The sequence below is a fragment of the Molothrus aeneus genome, chromosome 5 (assembly GCF_037042795.1).
Source record: "Molothrus aeneus isolate 106 chromosome 5, BPBGC_Maene_1.0, whole genome shotgun sequence".
Lineage (NCBI taxonomy): Eukaryota > Metazoa > Chordata > Aves > Passeriformes > Icteridae > Molothrus > Molothrus aeneus.
Window position 1 is genome coordinate 7046609 of NC_089650.1, and position 27693 is coordinate 7074301.

The window sequence follows — 27693 nt, forward strand, 5'->3', positions numbered from 1 at the left end:
TTTGTCAATCTGCTTGCATGTATCTACTCTCAACAGGACCCTTGGAAATGACTTGTGCAGTGATTTGTTACGCTGTCATTACTCGTTAATCTGAGCTTCTGCAAATGATTTTTATTCTTCTGAAGTAGAAACAAAATCCTCATTAAAGAATTTGTTTGTTTTAGAGCTACACAAAAGATTACACAGATTTACAAACAGATATAGGAGAAAAAAATGTGGTTATGCAAAATGTTCCCTCTCATAAGCCCTTGCTTTCCACTGACTCCCAGGACCTCTGGATTGAGCTTGCAGTGCATGGCTCAGCTCATTACAAAGCTTGGGGTCAGTAATTGGAATCACATGTACTCAAGGCCTCTCACTCTGGCTGTAGGTGAGAGTGCCAATTTATAGGAGAAATGTGTATTAAGCAAAAAACCCCCACCCCAAACCAAGGAAAAACCTATTGTCTGATCTGCAGATGACCACAGCCATGATGTTTTCTAGAAATACTTCTTAAACTTTTATTTAAATTTGCCTCATTTCTGGTATAGTTTGTGGTGGCGAGCTAAACAGGAACAAGGAATTCTTACTCTGGAGTAAAAATGTCCACACATGGTGTTAATCAGGGTAACTCCATGTGTGGACAGGCTATTATGTATGACTTTACACTGTTTTAGGCATGCTGGGTGAAGTTCTTTCTACCCACCTTTAATCAGTTAGGGGAGGTTTTAATGTAGAGTGAAAAAAGGCAATATTGAACTGAACCTAGAGTTATTACAGAGGGGATTCCTCTGGTTCAGTAACCTGGCATGAATTTTAGACAAGGTGTAATCTTTGTGAGGTGTCTCTCCCAGCTGTCTGATATATGAAAAATGGTAGCTTGGAGGTTGGAATGAAACACTGGCAAGGTCCCACTGTAACTGATGTAAAATCCTTTTAAACTGAGTCAGGGCATTTAAAAAAGAGAGAGAAATAGATATGCTCATGGTAGAAAATCCCCCAGTTAAAATCCCCCCTCCCAAATAAAATCAGCCATTCATCCCTCTTCCCCTTTTCCAGCTGCCCCTTCCCAATAAAATAGAGAGGAGAAAACCAACCCAAAAAAACCACCAAAAACAACAACAACAAAACACACAAAAAACAAACTCAAAAAACTAAACCAAAGCAAACAAAAAAAAAAAACCAAACAACCAAAACAAACAACCCACTCCCCCCAAAAAAACCCCACACAAAACCCCCCAAAAAACCCACAAAAACCCAACCCAAAACAAACAAACAAAACAAACAAACAAAAAAAACCCCCAAGAAACAAACCAAACAAAACCCCCCAGCAGTTAAATGAAGACAATGTGGATATTTTGAGTGTGGATGGAGGTCAGTTCTTGGATAACTCTTTCTGCAGCATGTGTGGGAGGCAGCACCAGAAGGGTGTTGGAACCAGGTTCAAAAGGAGCAAAAGGAAATGGCCCTTCACACAGTCACTGGTAAGCCCAGTTGCCAAAGGGTATTTTGGATGATAAAGTTTTACAAGAACTCGTGGGGAGACATGATAAATACCTGGAGTAGGAATTCACTGAGGGCTACTAAGTACACATAGACCACATTTCACTGAGGAAATGCTCCAAACTCAAAGGAACTGAAGGCTGGGACAGTAATTGTGACAATTACTGTGTGTTTTTCTTATTCATGCTCTTCCACTACTTTACAACTGTGGTTGAAGACAGGCTGTTGAGATAGTTGCACTCTTGGCCTTATGGTGGTATTTATGTTCTTGTGTTAGAAAAGTACAAATAATTTGGTGAGGAAGAAAACACACATTCAACTCTTACTGCCTTAAACACTTTTCCCATTTGGACATTTTGAGGAGAGATACTCAAAAGTTGCATTATTGAGTAGTTTCAAGAGGAATAGCCCAATCGGGGTCCACGTGGCACAACCTGCAAGCAAACACACAATGACTTCCAACTCTTTGTTTGTGTAAAATCGAGGGCAAAGTATACAGGGGTGTTGAACTCTCTGTGTGTTTCCATCTCCATTTGCCTGCAAATATTATCCCTCTCATTATCTGAAAGATCTCAACAACAGCATTGCCAACTGGGTCCTTTGACCACTATCAGTGTTTGTGTTCCTGTTTAAATAAGATAAGGAGGTAAAAAAAAAAAAAAAAAAAAAAAAAAAAAAGAAGAAGATGAAAAAGAAGGGAGGGGAGAGAAATCAGAGCTGCCTCATTTGGGTTGAAATTCTCATCCTGACTTCTTAAGAGTAGGGGGAGGGAAGGAGGGATTTTTATTTTCCCCACTGAATTTCATTGAAAGATTCTAGAATCTCTCTCCTTTTAAAAACCATATCTGATTGACAAAAGCTGTATTGGGGTAAAGACCTAGAAGGGGTAGGGAGGTTGAATATTTCCCCTTTAGAGGTTAAACTTCTGCTAGGTGGTTTCTTTTGTTTTATTTTGCTTTGCCTTGCCTTTGTTTGTGGCTTTCCTCTGCTCGGAAACGAGAGAAGTCGCTGCACTTCTCTTTCACGGCATCGGTGACGGTTCGGGCTGAGGATCTGCCGCTCGCCGAGCTCCGGGGAGTCACTTTCAGGGCGTGTGGGGGCGGCGGGCTATCGGCAGCACCAGGCAGCCTTCGGTGCCTCCGAGCTGCGGCCACGGCTCTGTCCTGCCGAGCACTCGCAGGCTGGATAATTAAGCGGGCAGGCACTGAATTAAATCTTTGTAAAGCCCACCGAGTGGGGGGGGGGGGTTCCTGCGAGCTCTTTTCCAACCGGTCTTGGGCGGCTGGGACAGCAGTAGCAGCAAGCGAGAAGGGAGAAGCGAGAGCCCCCCGGACGCCTGAGGAGAGCCGAGACCCGCTCGGGGCCAGCGCTCCCCGCCGATGGACGGGGCCCGGCCGCTGCGGCTGCTGCTGCTCCTGGCGCTGCTGCCGCCTTCGCTCCGGGGACAAGGTAAGAGCGGCGCCGGGGATGGGCTGCGGGGCTCGCCGGGCCATGGGGCCCCCTTCTCCCCCGTGTCCCCGCACGTCCCGGGCAGGCTTTAAAGCGCCGCTGCCACGTCCAAGTGAGCAGAAAGGCGTGGTGAGCACCGGCCCCGCCGCTGCCCCCGGGCAGGTTCTGCCGGACCGGACGGGACGGGCTGGGCTGTGCCGCGGGGTGTTGAGCTCTCTGTGTGAGAGGGTGATGGGTTCGCCCGACGGGCACCCCCAGCCCACCCGGGATCCAGAGCAGCTCGGTGGATATCGCAGGGATGTCGCGACATGTCGGGGCGGGCGCCGCGCGGTGCCCCTGGTGCCCAGCGGGAGTGACGGGTCCGAAAGCGGCGGCGGCAGCAGAGGCGGCAGCTCTGACCTGCCGGACACAGCTCCAGCCGAAAGAAAGCTCGGGAAACCGAGCCAGCAGCTCACTGGGATCCCGGAGGAGAGGGAGGAATAGCGAAGCAAAGGATGCAGGCTCTTTGGAGACAAAACGCGGAGCGTGTGCGAATGGTACCGTGTGATGTGGTTGGTTTTGAAAGCAGGGATCTGGATCCGAGCCATGACTCCTTTTCTGTACTGCACACTTTTATTTCTGGTCTCTTATTACTGTCTGAAGAGAGGATGTGAACTTGTTAATTCATTGTAGAAATCTCATGCAAATCTTAATTTGTAGGAGGTGACAAAGAAAGTATTTGCCCTATGGTGATAACGAATTTATCACAGCTAACAGGTAAGTGACTTTTCCATTAGAGTAACCCCAAGGGGTCCATTGAGGTTTCATTACACTCCAAGCAAGTACTTGGAAACACATGGTCACTGGCCTAGGCAGACAAAAGACAGTGAAGTAAATAATTTGTTACTATCACAGTGTCTTGAGTTTTGGATTTTCATCTAGCAGAGCACTTGTCACAGATACCTGCTTTGATAAAGAATTGCTCATTTTAAAGAGGGACAGAATAAGACGGTCAGAAGACCAGCATTCGCCTCCAGAATCAAAATAGATCCTACTTTGCCTTAGACAACAGAGTACATCAGCAAAACTGTGGCTTTGGTGTGTCAAGTGAGCAGGCATAGTAATTTTAAGCATCCAACATTATTGTACAACATGAATAATTTCAGTTTGTGACCTCTGTACATTTAACCTTAGTTACTGGATAATTCTTTAGAAAACTGGGAAGTCATTAGATCTATAAGCTCTGTTTTTAAAAAAAAAAATTTAACACAAAAATTAGCAGTAAAATATATGTCAGCATTTGATTTCCAAATTAGAATCCATATCCTAATTTGACTGAGAATTTCTATTTCTTAAAACTTAACAGTACACTGGATAAAATTAGGTTTAAATGAAAGTAGGTGAGGATCCTTGCTTAGGAGATCAGCATTCAAAGAGTAGACTTCGCTTGGGTGAAATAATTAATGAATATTGAATAATAATCTGCATTTTAGAGGTAAATGAAGTAATTACATGGTGAAGTCATGCTGTTGAAGCCTTTGGGGCAGAGCCTGTGCTCCCCTGCAGGTCTGGAATGAGGGGCCTTGGAGCAAAGAGGAGGTCCCATGTGCTATAATGATACAATTGCCAAGTTACTAGGATGGTGTATTTATGAAATACAGTTTTCTTCTGAATTTGTTACCATCAGTTTCCTTAATTGCTTTTCCTCACTAATGAATCATCAAATCATCAGTAGCTCTTAAAGTGTTCATTCTGAAGAAACTGAAGGACTGCCTTCAGGGGAACTGCCCAGTGCACATTAATATAGGGCATGTACATCATTCTTTGCTAGAGTAAGGATCTTAAAACCTTAAAACATTTCATGATGCAACTTTTTTTTTTTTTTTACTGTAAACATTGCATTATTTAACACCTATCAGCTACCATAAAACTAAGAAGATTAATTCCATCACCATGGCCAGTCAGTGTATTAAAAGTTCATCCTGCAGCTCTCTCTTTGGCACATCTTGGTACTACAGGCACAGTTTTAACTCACTAAACATCTGGAAGCGTGTCTATTCAGGGGAAGGTTACTGTTGCAATAAAAAAAATGTTCCACTGACTTTGTGGAAGGAGTTTTATTTTAAGATTATGATTTTTACATGTGCTTTTATAACGGTACATTTATAAGAAGTATTTGGGTGGAGGTAGGACACATAAAAGGTTGAATCTGTGCTTTCTTGTGTGTTACCCTAGATAAAGTCTGCCCCAAAGAAATCACATACTACCAGTTCTAAAACATGAGTGCTACCTCTAAATTAGTTTTTAGTTGAGTTTTGTTTTAAGAGGCCATTTTCAGAAGTGACATTTTATTGCAATCAGGAGAAGAGCAAGATGTTAAAGCTCTTTGTTTTTCATCTGTGTAATTGAAAGCAGACGTGTTAGTGAAATCCAAGAGAAACCCCCATAAACCAGCTTATCAAGTTACTGCAGTATATTTATATTGTTCTGTTAGGTTTCAGGCATTATCTTGAGAGTAGGTCAATGCATTTTCAAAAGTTATTTATTTCTCATTCTACTTCAGCCCATTCTGCAAGTTTCATATCAACTTTACATGTGTTTTCAATAAATAGTTGTGTTAAGACCAACTTGTTCTACAATGCTTCTATTCCTATTTTCTGAAATGAAAGATGGGCTTCAGCCCTCTGGGACTTGACTGAAATAGTTAACTGGGACCATGAAAGATTTTGAGTTTGGCTTTTTGAGTTATGGATACTTCTAAAGAAGTAGGTGGTAAAATGAATTCAGTAAGCAGAGAATCTGGGTTTACTTGATTTGTAAAATATCTGTAGAGAATAAAAGGGGATGAAACAGAGAAGGTCAAGAAAGAGAGAGCTGAAATCCAAATAAAACAACTTCAGGGCACAGACAAGAATTTCAATGGTAACACAGAGTGGGTTAGTAGGAAAGAGATAAATGAAGGAAAGCTTTTGTGAAAATGTAGCAGAAAGTGATGGTTGACTGTTATAGGAAGCAAAGAAAACTAATAAAGTTAAGAAATAACAAAGTAAGCAGGTAATTGTAGCCAAAACAGGCAGAAGTTTTGTGAGCACTCTGCAAATGTTAGGCACTCATGTTTTTGTGTAGATTTGAAGGAAGGAGATAGGTTAGGAGTGAGATTTTAATAGTTAAGTCATCACACAATTAAATTGGGAGGTTGGATAGCATTGCTCCAAGATAAGATGTAGAAGTGGAAGCAGAAGGTTAAGAAAATTGCAGGGTAAGAAAGAATAGAAAAATTTTCTGCAAAGAAATCCATGAAGGAGTTGTCAGGAGCAAGAGGGAAAACATAGGAAGAAGCCACAACAAGCAAAAAGCCTAAAAAGGAGAGAAAAAGTCAGTACAGATCAGTGAAGAGTTCCAGAAGAATGGCTAGAATTACTGGCCATCATATTTTGCGAATAAAAATTAGCTTAGAAATGCTCAGAATAATGTCAAGTAAGTGGAGAAGGAGTAGACAAAGACCTGCTAAGATGATATACTGGGTGATTTACATGACAGAGTGTACAGTGAGGGGGAAATTGTCACACTCACCTGCATCTTTATCAGACTTGGCAAGGTTACTTGTCCTCTGGTGAGACAGAGGACAGCCCAGAACAAATTGTGTTGAAATTATTCTCTGATCAACAGGATGCAGCGTGTCTTAAGCATCTCCCATGCTTGTACTCTCCTCAATATACCAACAAATCTTTGGCTAAGGCAGCTAATTAAGTTTCTTCTGTTCCCATTTTAAAGCCAGCAATATTTCTATTTTCCCCCAGCACTAAGGAATACTTTGTCTCTCATTTGTACCTATTATAAACTACTTCAGACTTAAAAGTTTTGAGAAATTGCCTTTTGGATTTGAAGTATGTGCTGCTGTATATTAAGAAGAAAATAAATTTCAAGATTCTCAGGGATTTTCATTCATACTCTTTTCAGTTAGTCAAATTGCTGTTACATTTTCATTCAAAGAAGGCTAATGCAGTTTTGGGTACTGAGTACACAGCTACAGGAAGTATCTATAGGAAGTATTGATTTCTGGATTGTAGTAGCACCACAAATGAACAATGCTGCCCAAGGATGCTCTATGTTCCCCAATAAATTGTTTGGTTTTCAGTCCAGCCAAAATCTGGATTGAGACTTCAATCTTAGTAATAAAGAAAGCAGTACCAGAAAAGATCTTTTTTATCAGTACTCATCTTAAAGGTGTACAGATGTAGAAATACTTCATATGCTGTATTCCAGCTTTTTAGGGTGTTTGCAAGGATTTATGAAGCTTTGGAAGGATATAATGTGCAAATGCTACTTGCACTACACTCATTGGAAATACTGCCACCTTCCAGCTTTGCTATTGTCACTGACTGAATTTCAGGTACTGAGTACTTTTAATATAAATGTTTAGTAAGAGAACCTGGGAGAGATAGATGTTGATTTGTGGCTCAGTATAGATAATTGCAAAATTAGGAAAGTCTCATGTAAGAGTTCTGGTAATGTTTTCTCTAAAATGAAACCTTCCCTAAAGCATTGCTATATATATGCAAAAAAGGAGCTGTATTTTCTTCCTGCTCTGTTAAATCTGTGGTTCCTTCCATACTTGAACCCTGACCCATTGTGCTATAAATTCTATCCCATCTGCTTAGTGTTTCCTGACTATTCTTTAAATATGGCAATACTAGAATATCAGAATCTTTCATCATTGTCCATCATTTTTCATATTCAGCAATAAACATGCTGCCTACAGAGAAGATACATTTTACTTTAGCAGTATATAAAAGCAGAGTTATTATTATTAATTTACTAGTCAGATGAAAATACAGAAATCCCAGTGTGAAAATGTTTTTCCTGTAATCATTTTGCAGAAATAGCAATAGAAATAGAAATAATTTTATGGCAATAGAAATGCTTGAGCATATATGTTCAATATTCTGAGATGTGCTGCTCTGTCACATTCTCATATCCTCATTTAAGTAGCTTTATTTTGGATATATACATTTACTTTGCCTCAAATAAAAACTGTTTAAGGTCTGCCTAAAGACTGCAGTACCTTTGGGGTCATGGCCTTTATATAAATGAACAGGACTAGCAATAGGTTAATTTTAAGACCCTAAATAAAAATTTCTAATCACACAGTTTTTCATTATTTGACATGAAAAATCAAGAGAAGATTAAAATTTGCTCTTAAATGAGAATGCCCTATTTGGCAATTTTCCTGTGAAGTTATTTCATCATTTGCATAATTTTCTCACAGGGGGAAAAGTGAAGGGCAAAGTTTAGCATGCATTTGTCAGGCAGAGCAGTCGCAGTTCTTCCAATTATGAGTCTTTATTTGTATGTCCTTCCATGTCATCTTGGTGAGTCTGGGTTCTTTAGTCCACCTTTGGCCCTCAGAGCTGTGAATGCAACACCTTTTTTCATGTTCATGTGAGTATGCAAAGTCTGGGACAGAAACTACACCTTCTAAGCTGTTTACACAATGCTGATTCAGTGGACTCCAGGTTTCTTCCAACACTTTCATGTCTTCTAGAAATCTTCAGAACATTCTTTATTCTTCTGGTCTTAATGTCTTTTGATCTTCAGCCTCTTCATGGAAGCCCAAAAAACAACCCATCCAGAAAGATGAAAAAATAGGTATTAATTTGTTCCCAGGAAAGGCATCCTCAGGGAGTGGCAGTCTTCAGGTACTCAAAAGGTTGGGTGTTCAAGAGGTAGTGACGAAAGAATCAATTGAAATGAGCTTTTGGAGTGAACAGTGGGGTAATAAATTATAAAAAAAAATTCTGTTCTTGCTGAATGTATGAGATCTTGGAGCACAAGAGCACATTGCCTGGACAAGTTTGGGCAGTGCCTGGACAAGTTTGGGAATCAGCTTCACTTGATACTGATTTTAAACAACTACATAGAGCTCTGCCCACAAGTGACTGAATTTTATCAGGTGTCCCTGAAAGTAGTGAGTAAGACAAGATAACCTCCCAAGGCCTTCTATATCATTATCTTTGCTGATATTTTGAGATACCGATATATATATATATATATATATTTAAGATGCCTTATTCCTGCAATAGAGGGAGTTGTCTTTTCTAATTTTTAGTAGCCAGTAGCCTACCTTTAGGAAGATTTTTTTTTTTTAGACCCGAGGCATAATATAAACTGTGCAGTAAAGCAGAGTGTTCTTTTCCCCACTAAGGACATAATGGATGTTGCACCATAGCTTTGCCTCTGTCAGGCCTTTCCTCATCACCAGCTATTGCCATGGAAGGTTTTAAGACCTTGTTTTATAAACAGCACACAGATATCTCATAAAATGAGGTTTGGCTGTGTCTGAAAAGTCCCCTTAGTTGTGTGATGGCTATTGCTGGTGCTACCAGACTCACATTCCCTATAAATGACTGTTCTCCAGACCTAAATAATTTCCAGTAAAATGTTGGCTGTTTTCAAACCAACCACAAAACACACTAACATACCAGGCATTTCCTTTAGGGTGCTGCTGCTTTAGTTACTGTATTAACTGGGTTTCTTCAGTGATTTCAGCTGTCCTGAAATAATCACCCTCAGCTGAAAATCCATCTAAAAGTAAAGGTTTAAACCCTTTAAACATGTTTAGAGAGGATGTAGTATTTTTTAGCTGTATGTGAATTGTGAGTGATTGTCTATCAGCCCATAAAGCTCCAGTATTACCCCTCACACTTGGAGGTGAGGAGCCCAAAGTCACAGATCCTCTTTGAGGGCCTGAGCAGGACAGGAAAGGGACAGCTGGTGAGGAGCACAGCCTTGCATCCTACAACAAATGCATTGGAGAATTCCTCCTGGCCCCTGCTGCTGTGGGTGTTGGAGAGAGGGTGTCCTGGCTCCAAGTTTTATGCTTTTGTTTTGAAATTCAGGCTGTCTTACTCTTTAAGGGAGCCTGTAAGAACAACTGAGTAGAATGACCAAGAATATCTTACTGTCCAAAGATGACTAGAGCCACAGTTTAGCTGTGACTGTTCATTGTACCCCATCAGTGTTTTGGGGTATTTGATGAACATTTGATTCCCCTGCTCTGTGTGCCCAGTCTTAAAGAAAAGCTTCTATTCATCTTGCTTCTTTCTTTTCATACAAAATGGAAGAGGGGCATCTTCATTCCCACTCCATTCTGAAGAGATCCATCACATACTCGCATTGTCTCAGATCAAGAATGGCAATGCTCTCCTGCTTTGCTCCTTTACTCCTGGTTCTAACTATTTGTTTCAGGGAATCATGGGCCCAGATTTTCTGTTGTACATCTTTCCCTTTCATGGTTTCAGGTCTCCTTCACCCTTTCCCCTGATCTGTGAGCCCAATCCCTAGGTTTACACACAATGAACATGAGCAAAGCTGTATTTGTCATGTTAGTCTATCACCAGTTGGACCTTTGAAATCAGCTGGCTTCCCTCTTGTCTAAACATGTCTCCAGGTCTACTCAATACCTTAAGAGGCCAGCCAGAGTGTGTTTGCATTGCCAAAGACAGCATTTCCACAGTTTGTTGTAAGAAGAAGGGAAAAATCAAGAGTACACATCCCAGCTGCCAGCACTTTTGTCCCTGCTACAGAAGCAGCTGACTTTGTGCACCTGATAACAGCCTGCTGTCAGTGTTCAGGACGAATTAATTTGGTGTAGCAGAGCAGGCCAAGCACACTCTGCCCTGAATGTTGAGCAAAGGGAGCCTTGGCTAAAGGGATATGCAGTTGCTGTAGTTTTGTGAGAATGCACATGTAAAGGGAGACTGGAAGACAAAGAATGTGACTCTGAGTATTATGGCTGGCCAGTCTGTCATTCTGAGGATCAAATTCTGTTAGTAGATTTGGAGTTTTTTTCCAGCTGGCAGTTAGATGAATGAGCATCACTAGTGAGAGTGTTTTCTGGACTGGACAAGAGAGGTTTTATCAGAAAGGTACACCGTGTCTGTTGAAAGTGGTTTTCTTACTGGAAACCTAAACCAGTGGGTGCCTGCTGTGCTCACAAGTTCCAAAAATTGTGCATGAAATACTGTTACTGAAACATGTTGGGTTAGTGCTGAGCTCTCACAGAGTCTATCTGTTGCCTGTATCCTCGTGTGCTGAGAAGTGATGATCGTGTTTTGTTTTCTCACATTCCACAGTGCTGAGCCTCTTACAGAGTAAATTGAGTGAAAGGCAAGATCTGCACCACATTTTGCAAACATAATCAATTCATGTGCTTAAAGGATTATAAACATCTTAATAAGAAGGTGTTCTTTTGATCTCTTGACCTGGACTCACTTCCAAATCTATTCCAAACTATAGGTGGTTATGTGGGCTGGGAAACGAAGGAGTTTGAGGGTCACATCATTGGCTGCCCTGAAGAACAGGCAATGCTGACTGGCACTGCCCTGGTGAGCCCACCTAGGCTCAGGTGTCTCTTTGGTTTGGTTTCACCATCAGGTTGATAACTGTTCCACAGATCAGCAATGAACAGCCATCCCACCCTGGAATGTATGTGGGCCTTTCCAATAAAGGCAACAGTGGAGAATAGCTGCTGTTGAAGATTGTTACCTAAAAAAAAATCTCCCTTTTTGATGTAGCTGGAATGCTACTGCTATGAAATTTATCCAGTTCTTTTTACTCCTGCTTTTCATTTGCACAAGAGACAATTCAGGGGTTCTCATTACAGGAATCATGCTTTTTTTGCATTCTTCAGCTTATCTTTCTTTTGCAAAAAATATTCACTGCAACAGCTGAATAAGCAATTATTGCATCACAGAAGTCTAAGGTTATGCAGATATCAACCTCATTTCTTGCTTTGAACTCCCACAAGTTATGGCAATCCTGTTAAAAAATCCTTTTCTTAAAACAACATTTTCTTGTGCACATCATGTCTGTCTAAACATAGTTCTGAACCAGCATATGAATGCATCATGCACACATAATGTTTGAATATTTTTGACCTTAATCATGCCCTATCTGATAGATTTTCTTCATGATATCTTTTGTAAAATTAGAGAACTTAATTCCTGCTGTGTTTCTGCTGTCTCCTTCCCAAGACTCCTGAAATCTCTTTCACAATCCAACATACTCCAGGTGTCCACTAGGACAGGCATCCTCGCTGCTACCCCACTAACAGAGCTCAAGTTCTTTTGGATGCCCTGCTTTGTACAGGAATTGGTGATAAAAGTTGTGATAAAGCTGCATTGGATTTTATCCAAAATAAACCTGGGATTTTCTGAACAAATCAGAAGCATGCAAAATTACTGTATCTGATGAAAAGGAAGTTAGCATGCTCCCCTATTAACAGAGCTCAGGTTTATCCTCATATTTTTCTGTCTTGTGATACCAGAAAGCTGAATCTGCATTCCTCAATTTTACAAAATGGATCTGACACTGTGTTCTTGCATGTTACAACTTTCCTGTAGGGTTTCTCCCTCCAAATAAAAGGCTGTAGAGGGATAGAATATAAGAAAATAAAGACAGTGAAAAAAGTAATCTTACCCCTAAGGAGTCACAGCTGGGCCAATTATCAAAGATTAGGAGCAGGCCTGAGTTTAACAGGCCACAGCTGTAAACAGTGAGAAGAAGAGTGCTATAAAAGAGTGGGGTGGGTGATTGAGAAGGGAACTGGAGTTTGTTGGCTGCTTTGTGAAGGAGAACGAGTCAGTGCTCTGAGGAGCTGCCCACGAGGAACACCAAGGAGGTGTGAAACTTTTGTGATAAGGAGACAACAGCATGGAACCCCTGCCATAAGATGGCAACAAAGGGTCACATTTAATCTGAGCACAGATGATGGCATCAGCATTTCCCATAACAGCATTGTCTTTAGGATGCCTGAGATTTCTCTGGCTGGTTTGCTCGAAGCATTGTGCTCTTGGCAAAATTGCTGAAGGAGCACCAGGTTCAGTGGAGCAGTGCTGTTCTTCCTACTTGGTCATCGTTGGCACTGCAGGTCTGAGGTGTGCCAGGAACCCCACCAGCTGAATAAGACATGTGGTTACAGTCAAGAAAAAAACCCCACCATTATTTTCAGTGGAATTCCTTGAGATGTCATAATCAGAGTAGTTTCTACCTTCTGCTTCCCACTGTCTGGTTCTTTTCCCACCCTGCAGTACCAACACAAAGTTAGGAGAGGCTGCGGAGTGGTCACAGCCCCTCTGTGCTCTTGGTCCCCTGAAGAAGGTGCAAGAAGGCACAAATAGCCTCAGAATGAACTTTTTGCACAAGGATTTCCAACTGGGAGCCACATGAATGTGCACGTGTGTACAGTTGAACCGGCAACAGAACTGCAGCTGGGAGGTGGTAATTCTGTCCTGCTTCTAAATACTTATTAGCAACTCTTAATGCCCAAATGGAATCACTTCCAGTGCAATCAGAGGCTGACACCTAATATGTAAGACTCACACCTTGAAATTTTGAAAAAGTAGGGATTTCCATTTTCAAACCAAACTGCAAAGCCAAGAGAAAATGTTTTTCACTGTTTGATTGTTACGTTTTAGAAGAATGGCCTTGAGGGTGGAGTGCTTTATTTTTTACTGCTTGTTTTTCACTTCCCTCTATTCTCAGGAGATGTCTGGCAGGATCTTTAGAGGATATGAATTGTGATGTCACCAAAACAATGGGCCTGGACCACAATTCTCCTTCAACAAACTCTCCATGATCCTTCTTTGCTTGGATGCACTCCTTCAGAGAAGCTTACTTAGCTTGGCCTGCTTTAAATTCTTGGGCTATTTGGTTGGAGTAGAGGTGTGTTGCCAGGGCTTGGAGGGAAGAGCTGGTGTCCAGAGCCAGGGATTGTCCTTCTGGGGAAGAACTTGGCTAAAGACTCGTTTGTACAAAGCCCTGCAAAAACCTGCAGCCAGCTCTGCATTTCAGTTGAATGTGTATCATTTTTCAACACACTTAAGATTGATTGCAGACAGCAGCACTAAAAAGAAGGTTATTTGTAGTGCTTTGTATGAAATCTGATGCATATGATGTTTATCAGCTGGAAGGCCCCAGACAGGGTCCCTATGCCCAAAGAAGAGCTTAGACACAAATGCATGGATTTCAGGCAGACTTTTATTTACTAGACTAGTTTAATCCAAAGCATTATAAATTGCACTTAGCTTTCAGTCACTGGCATGAATTCTGGACACACTGAGAGATTCAAGAGAAATATTGCCTTGACTTAGTAATGACAGAATTTTGACCATTATTTTGGGTAAGACTAGAAGAATGACCTGGGTCATAGAATACAGAGCACTGTTACAAACCAAAACTTAAATGCAATTCTAAGTATAATGATTTTTTTACTAAAACGTTTGCTTTCCTTGATCCAATAATTTTGATTGTTGTTTACTGTAATAATAGTGTAGTACTGCAATTTTTGTTGACAGGAACCATGTCCTTTCACAGGTTTTACTTATCTATGCCTAAAATGCTCTGTTTCTCCCAGTTTCTCCTCATTTAGCAGGACCTTGATTCTCCTGATCATCCTCCTAATCTTTCTTTACATGTTTTTCATTTTGATGTAATCTTCCCTAAGCTGGGAAAGCCAGAATCCTGTGCAATACTACAGAGCTTTTCACCATAGAATTGGTAACTGCCTTGAGAGTACCTACCTCAAAATGACTGATGCATCCTAAAACCTCACTTAACTCGTTCGTTTTTGCTTCGAATTATAACCCCTAGGAATATAGGTTGTTCCCTGCAAAAAAAGGCCTGAATTATTGGAGGGAATTAACTTCTCTATGTGTTTTTATTTGCCTTCCCCTTCAAGGAATGTGAATTCCTTGATGATCTCAGAGGTCTTTTCCAACCTGAATGATTCTGTGATTCTATAAGAGATTCTGTTTCTGGTAAGAGGCTGACCAGCTTGTAGTTTCCCAGATCTTCTCTCTTGTCCTTCTTGAAGTCAGGGAGACACTTGTTCTCCTTCATCCTTCAGGAACTCCTCTCATTCTCCATGAGCTCCAAGATCATTTTGTGTAACCTGGCAATGTCATCATCCCTCTCCCTCAGCACTCGTGGGTGAAACCTGTCAGGGCCATCAGTCAAAAAACTTAAGAAAGAGGGAGAAATCACTGGAAAGCTGTCCCTGTGGAGAGCCAGACAGGGTTTTCACACATAGTTTGCGTATTTGTTACACAAGGAGCTGTTCAGTGTTCAGACCACAAGACAGTTAATAGAAAAGTGTGACTCCTGTTTTATTCCAAGTTCTGATACACCTGCTGTGCAGTGAACTTTTGCACTTGGAACACGAAGCAAACCTGTAGTGCTTGTCAGTTCATTAACTGTATTCAGTTTTATTAAATTAGAAGCTTGCAAAAATATACACAAATAATTGTCTTTGGGGTGGTTCTCCTTAGTTTCAGTGTTTGTATAAGTTGGTAACAGGATTAATTTTTCTTTCATATGTTAAGTGATCAAAACACCATGTACCTTTTTGTTCCTCTCTGCAGTACTTTTGCATTTGCACAGACATACTTCTGAGTAAAATATTGAAAACAGACTAACTGGATAATAACCTCAGGAAAAAAATAGTTCTGCAAATTTGCTTGTAACTTGTTTCATTTGCTTTTCATATCAGGTATTTGATTTATCCCGTATTCTTCGGGATTTTAAAAGGTTGCTTTTTGCTACTTCTGCTTTTGATAATAAAGGAGTGCAATCCCAAAGATTCTTTTGTTTGGCAAGACTATCTGAACTGGTTTCTGCCTGTGTATCAGTGTGTCTTTGTGTGGAATGTCAGGAGAAAATGCAGTTTGCTTCGCCAAGAAAGGAAAACCTGCAGCACTGGGCTTTATTGCAAGGTGCTGACAGGTGCTTGCTTGGACCATGGATGCTTTTTGTATGGGTGCCCTGTCCTGTCTGTAAGTCAGGGAGGGAAAAAATGACTTGCTTGTGTTTGGTTGGGTGTTTTTTAACTGGCAGATGCAACACCACTTCTTAAAATTTTATTAAATATATTGTGTTTTTCTCTCTTTCCTCATTTCTGCAGATCTGTCAGTGGAAGAATGCTGTGACAAGGGTGTTGAATGGGCAGTCACAAACAGAATATGTGCTTCTCTGCCATTAATATCCGAGTCTAGAGAATGCAGGTACACAGTTACATATTATATATTAAAACACAGCTTGTACTCTAATGTGAAACCATAGGAATGGCAGGTTTTGGAAGATGAACTTAGAAGATGAAGCACCCAACTCTTATATCCCAGCTTTTCAGCTCTTATATCCCAGCTTTTCAACTCCATATGTAGCCTTGGGGAGTTCTTCCCGAGCACCTACTTTTCATACAATCCAGTCCTTTTAATTTTTGGTGTCAGTCTACCTTAGATTCACCCACCCTGACCTATGTGGCATGTACAGTCCTCTTACTCAGAGGTTTTCCCACTCTGCTCTGCCTGAGGACGCCTCAGAATGGCTGCACTGATGTCACCAAGCTGGTTGTGGATCTGGCCACCTTTCAGGGCAAATGTTTATAAAGGAGCACAGCAGATCCTGCACATGACCAAACTATGGTTTGAATAAGTACATATGTGTACTTTATGTGGGATAAATCATAAGTACATGTGTGAGGCGGCCTTCTGTGGTGCTACACAGGATTGTAATTGTCCTGCAGTCCTCAGCTGATTTAAGCTTTAAGTTCCCCCACAGAGTGATTCAGGGAGACTCCTTATTAGCTCAGCTTAGGAAAGGAGCCTACAAGAAAGATAGAAAAAGACTATTTACAAGGGCTTCACACTGACAGAGAGCAGGTTTAGATTGGATATTAGGAAGAAATTCTTCCCTGTGAGGGTGGTGAGGCCCCGGCACAGGTTTCCCAGCGAAGCTGTGGCTGCCCCATCCCTGGAAGTGCCCAAGGCCAGGTTGGACGGGGCTGGGAGTAACCTGGGATAGTGGAAGGTGTCCCAGCCCATGAGATGAGCTTTGAGGTCACCTCCAACCCAAACCATTATGTATTTCTATGATTCTATGAAATGCATTTGACTGTACAAAATAGAACCCCTCCGTTAATATACGGATTTCTTAATTCTGCTGAGAATTGATAGGACATTTCTGTCGGTAATCTACTAAATGAAATAATGCCAGCTAATATTTAGTTAAGATTTTGATTCTACTGCATCTCTTATGTTATTGTGGCATTTGTAGTTTTTATGTCAATGATCATTTGCATTATTTTCTGCTGTTACATGCACTTGTTACATTTAGTTAGTGGGGCAAACAACTGGTAGTTTGAGAGGCAGCTCCACAGAGAAATTTGTATTTAAAACACTTTGCTTCCCTCCCCCCTACTCAAATGGATTGCAGTGTGATTTAGCCTTGGTAATAATTATATAAGGGTTGAGTTGATCTTTATTACAGAAGGAATGTGTCTTCCAGGGAAATCAGTCTGTGTTTTCTGACTTTTGCATTTATACTGGCATCAAAAGCAACCTCTTACACAGAAGAATTGACAGATAGGAAATAAATGCCAATTTCTGAAATACTTGAGGAGTCATAAGAATTACAGACAAAACAGAGGCAGGAAAAACAGGAAACCAAGTTTATTGAACAATCTAAGTCTGAGTATCTTGATGATATAATAATCATTTGATTAATATGAGTTGAGATTCTGCTGCAAATAATTTATTCTTCAAAATATTTTAATTTTAGAGACTCATTTGGACTTCATAGGAGCTGGAGAAAAAACTCACTAATGATCTAGCTTTTGTGCATAACTGAGATGTAGTTAAGAAAATTATACTAGTAAAATAAAAGGCACATAGCCTGTGAGAGGTATGGGCACTTCTTGACAAAACCTTAAGTTGATAAACTCAGTTTGGTTGCATTTATTCTTGACTGCATGCTCTCCATGAAGTTTGGCTTCACTCTGAAAATGACTAAGTAAAATTGGCACCTTGGAGCACCTTTTTTAACATCAATATTATTTTACTCCAGCTATAATTGCAAACTGGCATATCTGTGAGAGGTATAGAAAAATCACTTTAGGATGCCATTTCAGACACAAAGGTCAAGGCCAAATTCTACTCCAAATTGCTGGTGTAACTGTAAGAATGAGCGCCGAGGGAGCATGATTCTTTTTGAAGGCACATTGAGGGTATTGGCACTGATATTTTACATTTATTCCTGCTGCACAAAGGCAGGAACAGAGCTGGGTTCATTGCCCCTGCTGAGGTCTTGGCAGGTGAGAATAGAGGACTGAGAAACAAGATAGGTCACAGATTTTCAAAAGGACTTGGTTCCTACTCAGACTCCTGCATGAAGTGAGAGCTGCTGGGGCACATGTCAGCATTCCTGCGGTTGTTTAATCCCAGCTGGGATCCCCTGACCATCCAGTGAAGGGTTGAACATCTGACATGAGTGCTCTAGAAAAGTGGGGGGGTGGAAAGCCATATCCCTTGATGCCAGGGGGAATTGTTTGCCCTGCACATTTCAGCTTCAGTTGGCAAGGTTAGCAGGTGAATATAAGGGGAAAACACATTCTGAAGTGAGCAGGCTTGATATTTCCTGAAATAAAAGGGATTTCCTGCAGTTACTGTGCAAAGACCGTGCAACACAGAAGAGAATGGCTGTGAGTGCTTTCCCCAGTATGCTTTACAAGAATTTCCATGCTTGCTTTGAATCATCTCTTTAGAGTAGTAATAACAGTGGTGCTTCAGATTCAGTCCCTCCCTCAAAGGAAGCCCACTGCTAGAGTCTCTTGTGTGAGGAACCACCTGCCTCATTGAGTTGGAGTTGCATCCCCTTGGCTGTTTCCCAGACATTTAAAATACATCCACAGTGATCATAGAACCATGGAATGGTTTGGGTTGGAAGGGATCTTAGAGACCATCCAGTTCCAACCCCTTCCATGGGAGGGACACCTTGCACTATCCCAGGCTGCTCCAAGCCCCGTCCAACCTGGCCTTGGGCATTTCCAGGGATGGGGCAGCCACAGCTTCTCTGGGCACCCTGTGCCAGGGCCTCACCACCCTCACAGCAGAGAATTTCTTCCTAATACCCAGCCTAAACCTACTCTCTGTCAGTTTGAAACCATTTCCCTCTGTCCTGTCACTCCCAGCCCTTGTAAACAGTCTCTCTCCATCTTTCTTCTGGGCTCCCTTTAGGTACTGGAAGGGGCACTTATGTCACCCCAGAGCCTTCTCTTTTCCAACCTGGCCTTGGGCACTTCCAAGGATGGGGCAGCTACAGCTTCTCTGGGCACCCTGTGCCACTCTCCCACCACCCTCAAGGGGAAAACGTCTTCCACAGAAAGAATTGCTCTCCAGCCCTGTCATTCTCACATCTGCCATGTCACAAGGTGACAGCTCTGGGTTCCAGAACATTTTTAGGGCTCTTCTCCCCAAGTCCCTTGTGGTTCCTGAGGGAACCAGCTGTGTCAGTGTCACTCACTGAGTGTGGTGTGGTTCACACTACAGCCATACTCACTTTTTTGTCCTACACAAGGTGATCCAGACCCTGTGTGAAGTCCACAAGTTCCAAAGATCCCCCTGGTTGCTCTTACTCCAGCTTTCAGCTGAAACAAGGCTCTGGGCCCAATGTCTGCAATCTCTCACTGTGGTTTCTTGCCCCACACATGATTTTATCTCACTGCATTATCTCTCTGGACAATGTCAGTGTTTATCTCTGTGTCTCTGTGGCTCAGTTAATACAAGTGTAGAATTTTAATGAGTAATATCTCTGGCTGTCATCGCAGTGGGTCTTTTCCCATTCATTCATTTTCCTGTGGTGTGGTTGAACTCAAGGCAGCTGGAAAGAGCTGCCAGTTAATTTTGGAACTCAACCTGTCCAATAAGTCCTCTTCCTTTCTAAGTGAAGAGTTTCCCCTGCACAGAGCTCTTAGCAAGTGAACTTAATTCCATTGCCAGAAATAGTCTGTCTCCATATGGTATTTGCATGCCTTTAACAATGTGTAGCCTTTCTGGAATTACACCAGGAATAGCATTATTTACTAGTGCTGCAAGAATGCACACTGAACAATCCAAGGCTGGAAGACCTAGCTTGTTTTTGCAAAATCATTATTTTTGATTTTGATATTTTGTCCAAGACCCTTCCACTGTACACATGAATAGCACTGACATAGCTTGAAGGAAGTAGAATGAGAGAGACAGAGGGTAACAAAAGTAGATTGACAAAACATTGTTTTCAGAAAAAAAGTTAAATTTTAATGCTTTTGTGAAAAAAAGAGAAATTAAAAATAGATGATTATGAAATCTGTGCTGGTTTAGGAGTGCATCCTCTACACAGGAGAACAATAAATGTGAAAATATGGTGGATGTAAGTGGGTGTCTAGATTTTAATTTGGAAATTAACTCCATGAAAATCAGCCACATTGGTTAAGTTTTAACAGAAAGTAAAAGTGAGAATATAAAATATGATTTCTTAAACTTGATTTATAATCAAGTTATCTAATAGTGAAATAACTTTTAGATCAACATCTGAAACAATGAATAAGGATTTTTTCAATGTCTTGATGACTTTTGTTCACTAGTGAGCATGAATAAAATTCATCCTTCAAAAATACATGATTTTGCCTGAAACATCCTGAATGAATATCACTTATGAGGCCTCATGCTCTTAAAGATTGAATATTTAGTGTTATACAGTATCTGCCATATTGTGAATAGCTGTTTATTTTCAGAAAAATTCTATTGCTCTTTTTTAACTGAAAGTCAGAATAAGGCAGATAAAGAAAAAGCAGCTTTTGGCTTTTTAAAGTATTACTCCTAATTAAAAAAAACCAGATTAATATAAAGGTACTACTTTATTTTCTCTATTTTTAGGGACCAATATTTTGATGGTCCACAGACTGTTAATGGTATAACACCAAGAGGCAAATCTAAACATGTTCTTGGCTGCTTCACCTTGCTGGGGAGCACAAAGGGAGCAGGTATGAGCTGAGGCTGTCATCCAGGGAGACCCTTGTGACTTAGGGAATGCAGGGAGAGACCCTGCTCATCCCAAGCTCCCTGGAGCCTGCCTGGCTGGTTTGGTGATCCCTGGCAAACAGCAGCACCCGGGCTGGTGTGCAGAGGGAAAAGAAGGACCAGCACTGTGCAGGTATTTCCAGCATCTTCCTCTGCCATCTTTCAAGGATTTCTGCCTCTGTTACTGCCACACTGGTGTTTGGAGTCCCCAGCAATATTTGCTACCAGTGCAACTGGGCTGTAGGATTTGGGCAATGAAGTGTGATTTTATTGTTGTTGTTCTCAGAATGAACAAATGGTATTTTAATCTAGTATCCAGTCGATGTTTAATTCCTTGTTACAGTTGGGGTGGACCACATGACTTATGAATACAGCTGTGGGAAACATTTTAAGAAACTTTCTTGTTTTGGTTGAAATAGCCTGTTTTTCAGAGATTTCAAAGAGTTGGCTGGTGTTTGAAAAAAACAAAGCCACACCAGGAATCAAACAGATCTACTGAAAGACTGCTGTTGTTTGTTTATTTGTTTGCTTGTCTGTGGCTGACATATCTAGCTCCTCAAGAGAATCTGAAGGGGTAAAGAGGCTGGAAAGTCTCAGCTCCCACACTCTTGGGCTTGGAGTTCAGTTTTTAGAGGCTTCCAAAGCCCTGAAAGTCAGACCACCCCAGAGCTGGGCAGGGAATGGAAATTCTGCTTCAGAGGGAATTTCAGCAACAAAAAAGCTACATATTCTTCCAAACTGGAACTAAATCAGATATCAAAAACTTCAAATATCCTGCCAAATAAAGTTACTGTCCTGGGCTTAACTTCTTGCTATAATTGCTTTTAGAGTTCATTTTTGAATAATTTGTTCATGAATTTATCCTGGCTTTTAGTTCCTATGCATTGAAATACCGTGGCTGTTTTTGTCCAAGAGGGAACTGCACAGTCAGACCATTACTAATGATGGAACTGTATAATTCCAGAGTGGTTTGGATTGTAAGTGATCCATGTACAATCTAATAAATAGGAATTGCAATCTTCAGGAATGTGTCTGGACAAGCTGGCCTCACCCACATGCACAGAGGTCCATAATCTGAGCCCAGTACCCACATGTCCCCTGCTTTTGCCTGGCCTTAGAGCAGAGGGAGTCCCTGATACCACCTGGGAGCTGAAAGGTCATGCCATGGTCCTGGAGAGCAGGAAAGCTCCTCCAGAGGGGGATGCATGGTAAGCCATTTATCTCAGGTGATGGTGGGAGAAGCCTGTAGTTCAGTAGTTCCACTAACCCACTCCTTTTCCTGATATTATCAAATTTCCAGCAGTGGAATAGGGGATTTTCAGAAGTACAGAGTATTTTTTCCTCTGTTTCCCAGTGTCTGTAACAGACAGTAGTGGTGGAAGAGCTTTATCCACAAAACTACCCAGCAAAGCAGAGTTACACATAAAAGCAGAGTGGGGAGAGGAGAATAGTAATACAAATAGTAATAGAAATATATAGAAATATTAGAAAAAATATATAGAAATATAGAAATATATAGAAATATATAGGAATAGAAATATAGTAATAGAAATACAAAGCCAGTCTTCCCTGGGCTTTGTATTCATGTGACAGCAGCAACCAGACTGGAGGAGTTTAAAGCCTCCTCATGTAGATTTTTTTCCCCCTGCAGGAACAAGTTTCCAGTTTTTTCACTGACATTGAGATAAAATAGAGTGATTTAATGAGCAGTGTAACAAAACTAAGTTTTCTGCACAATTTTATTCTGTCTCCTCTCTGCATCTCCCTGCCCTGTAATACTTTTCTTTCCCTTGTCTTTCTTTTCCTCTTGCTTGCAATACACTCTGCTGTTTCTCAATGTGACTTCCCTTGGTATCTTCATTTTTCTCCACGATCTCCAGGTGTCCCACAGAACAATGCTCCTATCTTCCTTCCACATGCCATACCTGTTGATTTGGGGCAGGGCTAGACTAGGATTGCAGGTTTTCACAAGATCCAGGGACTGACTTCTTGTCACACTAATATTTTCTGAAAAATCCCTTCGCCCAGGATTTTTCTCCTGGGAAGCTGAGAAACCTCAGAGAAAAAGGAAAACAATAATTGTCTGATTTGCTTCTCCTGTGTTTTGCTCCTTTGGAATGTGTTTGGAGATTGTTTACCCACAGGTGATTGTTTCTTTGCATTTCTGGTGTGAGTTGTTTTGACTCATAGACCAATCAGGGCCAAGCTGTGTCAAGGCTCTGGAGAGAGTCACGAGTTTTCATTATTATCTTTGTAGCTTTCTGTAAGTATCCTTTCTGTATTCTTTAGTATAGTTTAGTATTCTTTAATATAATATAGTATCATAAAATGATAAATTAGCCTTCTGAGAACATGGAGTCAGATTCATCATTCCTTCCTGCCACGAGGGACCCCACAAATACAATAACTTCTCCCTTCCATCAGCCTCCTCAGCCACCAGCTGTCACAAAACATGCCAGAATGCAGCCCTGAGTTCCTTGAGTCCTGAGGCAGGTGTGGTTGAAGTTTAAAAAAGTTGCTAGGACAGACTGCAAGGTAGATCAGCAATGAAACCGTACTAACCATGTCGCACAGACAATCTGCCTCCTCCCAGAGAATATCTTTGTGTTGTAACAGTGCTCCCACTGAAACCCCTTTCCACATAACTAGTAGGAGTACTAATTCTCAAATGTTGCATCATGTGTTCCTGACCAATATGAGACATTTTTCTCCCCTTTCTTCCCTGCTGTTGCAGCATGACCCAGGTGCAGTGCTGCCGCAGCCAGCTGGAGAAGCAGTCCTGCTCCGACGGGGTTGAATTTGCCAACGCGCGTGAGGAGTGCGAGTCTCATATTGCCAAAAATTCCACCTGTGAGGCCGAATACTTCAAGGTGAGACATCAGAGATCTCGAGTTTTGTGTTGCTGAAATGGCTCCCAAGGTATTAAAAGAGTCTTTTTTCCCTTCATGACCGTCAAAGAAGTCGAGATTTGTCAGTTCTGCTTTTGAAGGTTGTTTATTTTCTCTTATCCATTACCTTCCTTCTCTGACCTGCTGAGATCTGTCCGTCAGGTCAGGTTGTTGCACAGTGACTGCCCTTGGGATGGTGTTAACTTTTTATACTACAAACTGCGTGTACTTTATTTACAATAATTTTCCAGTACCTATCACCTATGTCAGACAGTCTGTCTCTATTCTAAACCAATCAAACAGTGTCACCATCCCAGCAGAAGATGGAGGACAAGAAGAAGGACAGGACACACCCAGATTCCTCCATCTTGCTTCTTGAACCCCCATTCTAAATACCCAAAATTCTACTTTTTCACCCTGTGACAAATTAACTATCATTCTACTCAAACTCTTGTGGCTTTTAATCTTCACACAAAGTTGGTAATTGTTTCCTTGGGCAAAAATCAAAGGCACAGGTGTTTTTGACTCGGTCTCTGAGCCCCTTGCCAGGGTCTCGAGTCCTCCAGGGCAGTCAGAGGAATGTCCTGGGTTCTGACACAGAGATACTCCTGTTTGTCTCCAAGAAGTGGAATTGAGATTATTTAGGGTTGGCCCTGAAGGTCATTTGACTGGGTTTGCTGCACATGAATGGTTTTTTTCCTACCTACACCTCATGTCTCTGTTACAGTTGTTTGCATTGTCCTTCTCTTTGAGAAGTTTAGCTCTTTAAGAGTTCTGGAAAATTCCTCTGAGTTATTAGTGGGGTTTTGGTTAGCATCTAATGGATTTCAGCAAGGGAGAGACCTCTTGTGGACAGATACCAAAAGCAGTGTTACTGCAGGATTCACACCAAAACTGACAACTTAAATCCAAACATAAATAATAAGAAATATTGTAAAACTATTGTAAACCTTACATAATCAAAAGACCTTATTAATCTACAGAACTTCAGGTGCTTCCTAGTCACACCAAAAATTATATCTTCAAATTTCTCAAGTGTAAATTTACTACTTTATTCCTTTCTGTGAGAAGGCAGTCAAGGGATGATAGGAATTCAGGTAGGACACAGCTGTCCACTGTCTATTCAAACATGGGGAGCAAGGCATGGTTTGGAAGCTGCATGGGATTTTTGGTAATACCAAAGGGAAAAATTTTGATATTATTATTGGGGTGACTGAAGAAGCAGAGGCCTACAGGCAGTGAAAGGGTGGTATAACAACTTGATTGTTGGTCATCACCACAGCTGCAGAAGAATCTTGGCTCTGGCTCCTGGAGCACCTCCTGCCCCTCCTTCTCCACTGCCCTCAGCATCTCCATGTTGTTTCCCTCACACGTTCTCACCTCCTCCTCTTCTCTATCTGGAATTAAAACTGCCCCACTGTCTTTGTTTTGATTGTCTTCTCAAATACGTTATCACAGAGGTGTCACCATCATCTCTAATTGGCCCAGCCTTGGCCAGAGGCATGTCCATCTTCAGAGCCATCAGAGATTGGCTCTGCTGGACATGGTGGGAGCTTCCAGCAGCTTCTCACAGGAACCACCTCTGTGTCCCCCCCCACTACCAAAAACCAGGCCGTGCAAACCCAACACATCAGTTAAGATAACACATGGCACTTTCCATCTCTGGATCATTTTGGCTGAAGTATAGAATAAATCATTCTCATTATCAAGATGTTGAATCAAGATATATCATGCACAGTTAGAATAAATATGGGTTGGAACAAATGGTTCAGGGCACACAATTATGTTAATTGAAGATACAGTGTCTTACAGATATTGCAAGATTTAGCAAGTTCTGTACTTGAAGTTTCACACGAGCTGGTGACAGAGGCTTTTCAAGTGGTGGCTCAGCCTAAAAGAAATAAGGAATTTAAGGCTGTTCAACAGTTCAAAAAAGGGCAAAATTAATGATCACTCTTCAAAAATTTCCAGAGAAACTCTGTAACTCCCAATATGAATATCCTGTGACAAGATAAAGAAGTGGACTGAGTCTTCCAGCAGAAGCCAGTGAGCGTACCAGAATTATATAATGTCAGTATTTGTCAAGGCATCAGCCTATTCAATAGCTTAAATAAGTTTTGGTTCTAAAAAATATGCAGGGTTAAGTCAAGTAATGAATCTTTAGCTCACTTTCATATTTTTGTCTTCTAATTTATGGTTGGGAAAATTGAATATTATCAAAATTATCATCACTTTGAGATAAAGTGATGATAATTTTAAGAACTTTGAGAAGGGTGCCTCAGGGAATTGCTTGATATGTTAGAATAAATATTGTGAAATGTTTCAATCATCGAGGGTTTATTTCTAAAGTCACCAGAAAAGATGGAATTATCCCAGACATAATAGGATGAAACTGGAGAATCTGCCACTGGATGGGAGTAGTTGGAGGAACTGGTAAAAAAATTGGGTAGTAGGGACCATCTCACCAAACAAGAGTAAATAAGGGAAAAATGCATCCTAGAGACTGGGAGGGCATGGAAACAACACCCCAGGAGATGAGGCCAGGCGAGAGGAGCTCCAGCCCTGCAGCAGTCTGCAGCGCAGAACAGTTTCTGTTGTGTATTTAATGGCGTCATACAAAATGGAAAACTTACATACTTCAGGATGCTGTTACTGTCTTGACTTCATGCTGCTCTAAGTTTTGAAAGTGCCTTTCAGTTCAGTGCAGGGAGAGAAACATGTAATTCCTTACAAGGGAAAACTTAGAATAGAGGCAGGGATAGACATCTCAAAGTAATGCAAAGCATTTCATCGTTGCCTTCTTTTTAGCGGGTGTGGTGCTTAAAGCGCCAAACTATAGAAATTTGGTGGAAAGTTTAGTTATTTTATGTTCCATTTGTTCTGTGTAATGGTGCAGGCAACTTTCTTCAAGCAAAATAGATTCTGGAAGTCAAAACTAATAAAAAAAAAGCTTAAATCTGCTTTCATGTGACCGTAGCAATTGTCAGACACCAGTTCCAGAGAACAAAATACTTTTGCTGCTTTTTGACAGCAAGGCAGAAAACTGAATAAATCAGCAGCATCCTCTCAATTTAAACTAAAGGAAGCCTCCACAGGATTAACTTGTCCTGCCCTTGCTTCTGTGCTGCTCTTGAAGAGTTTGTAGAAAATTTTCCATCAGTGCCAAGGTGAGATAATTACTGACATAATTTTCAAAGCTAATTGACTTTGTTAATATTTTCATTTTCTTTTTAACAGACATGTTGTTACTGTTGTTTGCTGGGAAAGGCCGCCCAAGTTCAAGGACAGAGCTGTGAGCCCAACCCGAAGATGGGATATCAGTGTGGAATTGTCTTCAGGACTTGCTGTGGGAAAGGCCAAGAAGGCATTGATCTGTCCATCAGTGATTATCCTCCCAAAAAAGAGCCAGGTATTTTATTGCATACTTAAAAGAGTGAGAAAATGATACAGGGTGCAAGGAGTGTTTTCACTTTAAATTATTTCTGTTGGAATTTCTCTAATTTGACATCTCATCTGAGTAATTTAATGATGCATGTTTGGGAGCTCATTTTTTTGGCTAGTGACAGCTGAAAGGCTGTTGCTGAAAATAAGAGGCAGAAAGAGGTCAGTTTCTGGCATCAAACTTAAATGTACAAGAGCTTATTTTGGGAACTAATGATCTTACCTTGGAAACTGAATATAAGCTATTAATTTTAATGGCATTTTGCCCACTGAAAAATGTTTAATTAAAATGAAAATCGACAAACAATTCTTAGAATTGTGTTGAAAAGCTAGAGGGCCTTTGCCAGCTCAGCAGAATGCAAATGTTGCCATTATGTGAGAGGCAAATTCCCACAAACCAGGAGTATTTGAAATGCCTGGACTGCCTGGGACAACTAAGATCTCCAGGAAGTGTGGAAAATGTTTCTTTTATTACCAAAAAGAAGGGTGCCTAGATGCCCCTGACATCCTTATCCATACCTAGTCCACAGAGCTGAAGAGGATGAATGGGTATAGACTGACCC

The 27693-nt window shown here is 41.2% G+C and overlaps 1 protein-coding gene across 1 annotated transcript in view; it reads left to right on the plus strand.

Moving 5' to 3' along the window:
- Positions 1 to 2758: 2758 nt before the first annotated feature.
- The window catches only part of FBLN1 (fibulin 1), a 66454-nt gene continuing 41519 nt past the window's right edge, over positions 2759 to 27693 (plus strand). The window contains exons 1-4 of the mRNA XM_066549911.1: positions 2759 to 2931; positions 15872 to 15971; positions 23536 to 23671; positions 26927 to 27098. Of these exons, the coding sequence (XP_066406008.1) occupies positions 2862 to 2931; positions 15872 to 15971; positions 23536 to 23671; positions 26927 to 27098 (478 nt within the window). The 5' untranslated portion in view covers positions 2759 to 2861. The remainder of the gene's footprint in view (positions 2932 to 15871; positions 15972 to 23535; positions 23672 to 26926; positions 27099 to 27693) is intronic.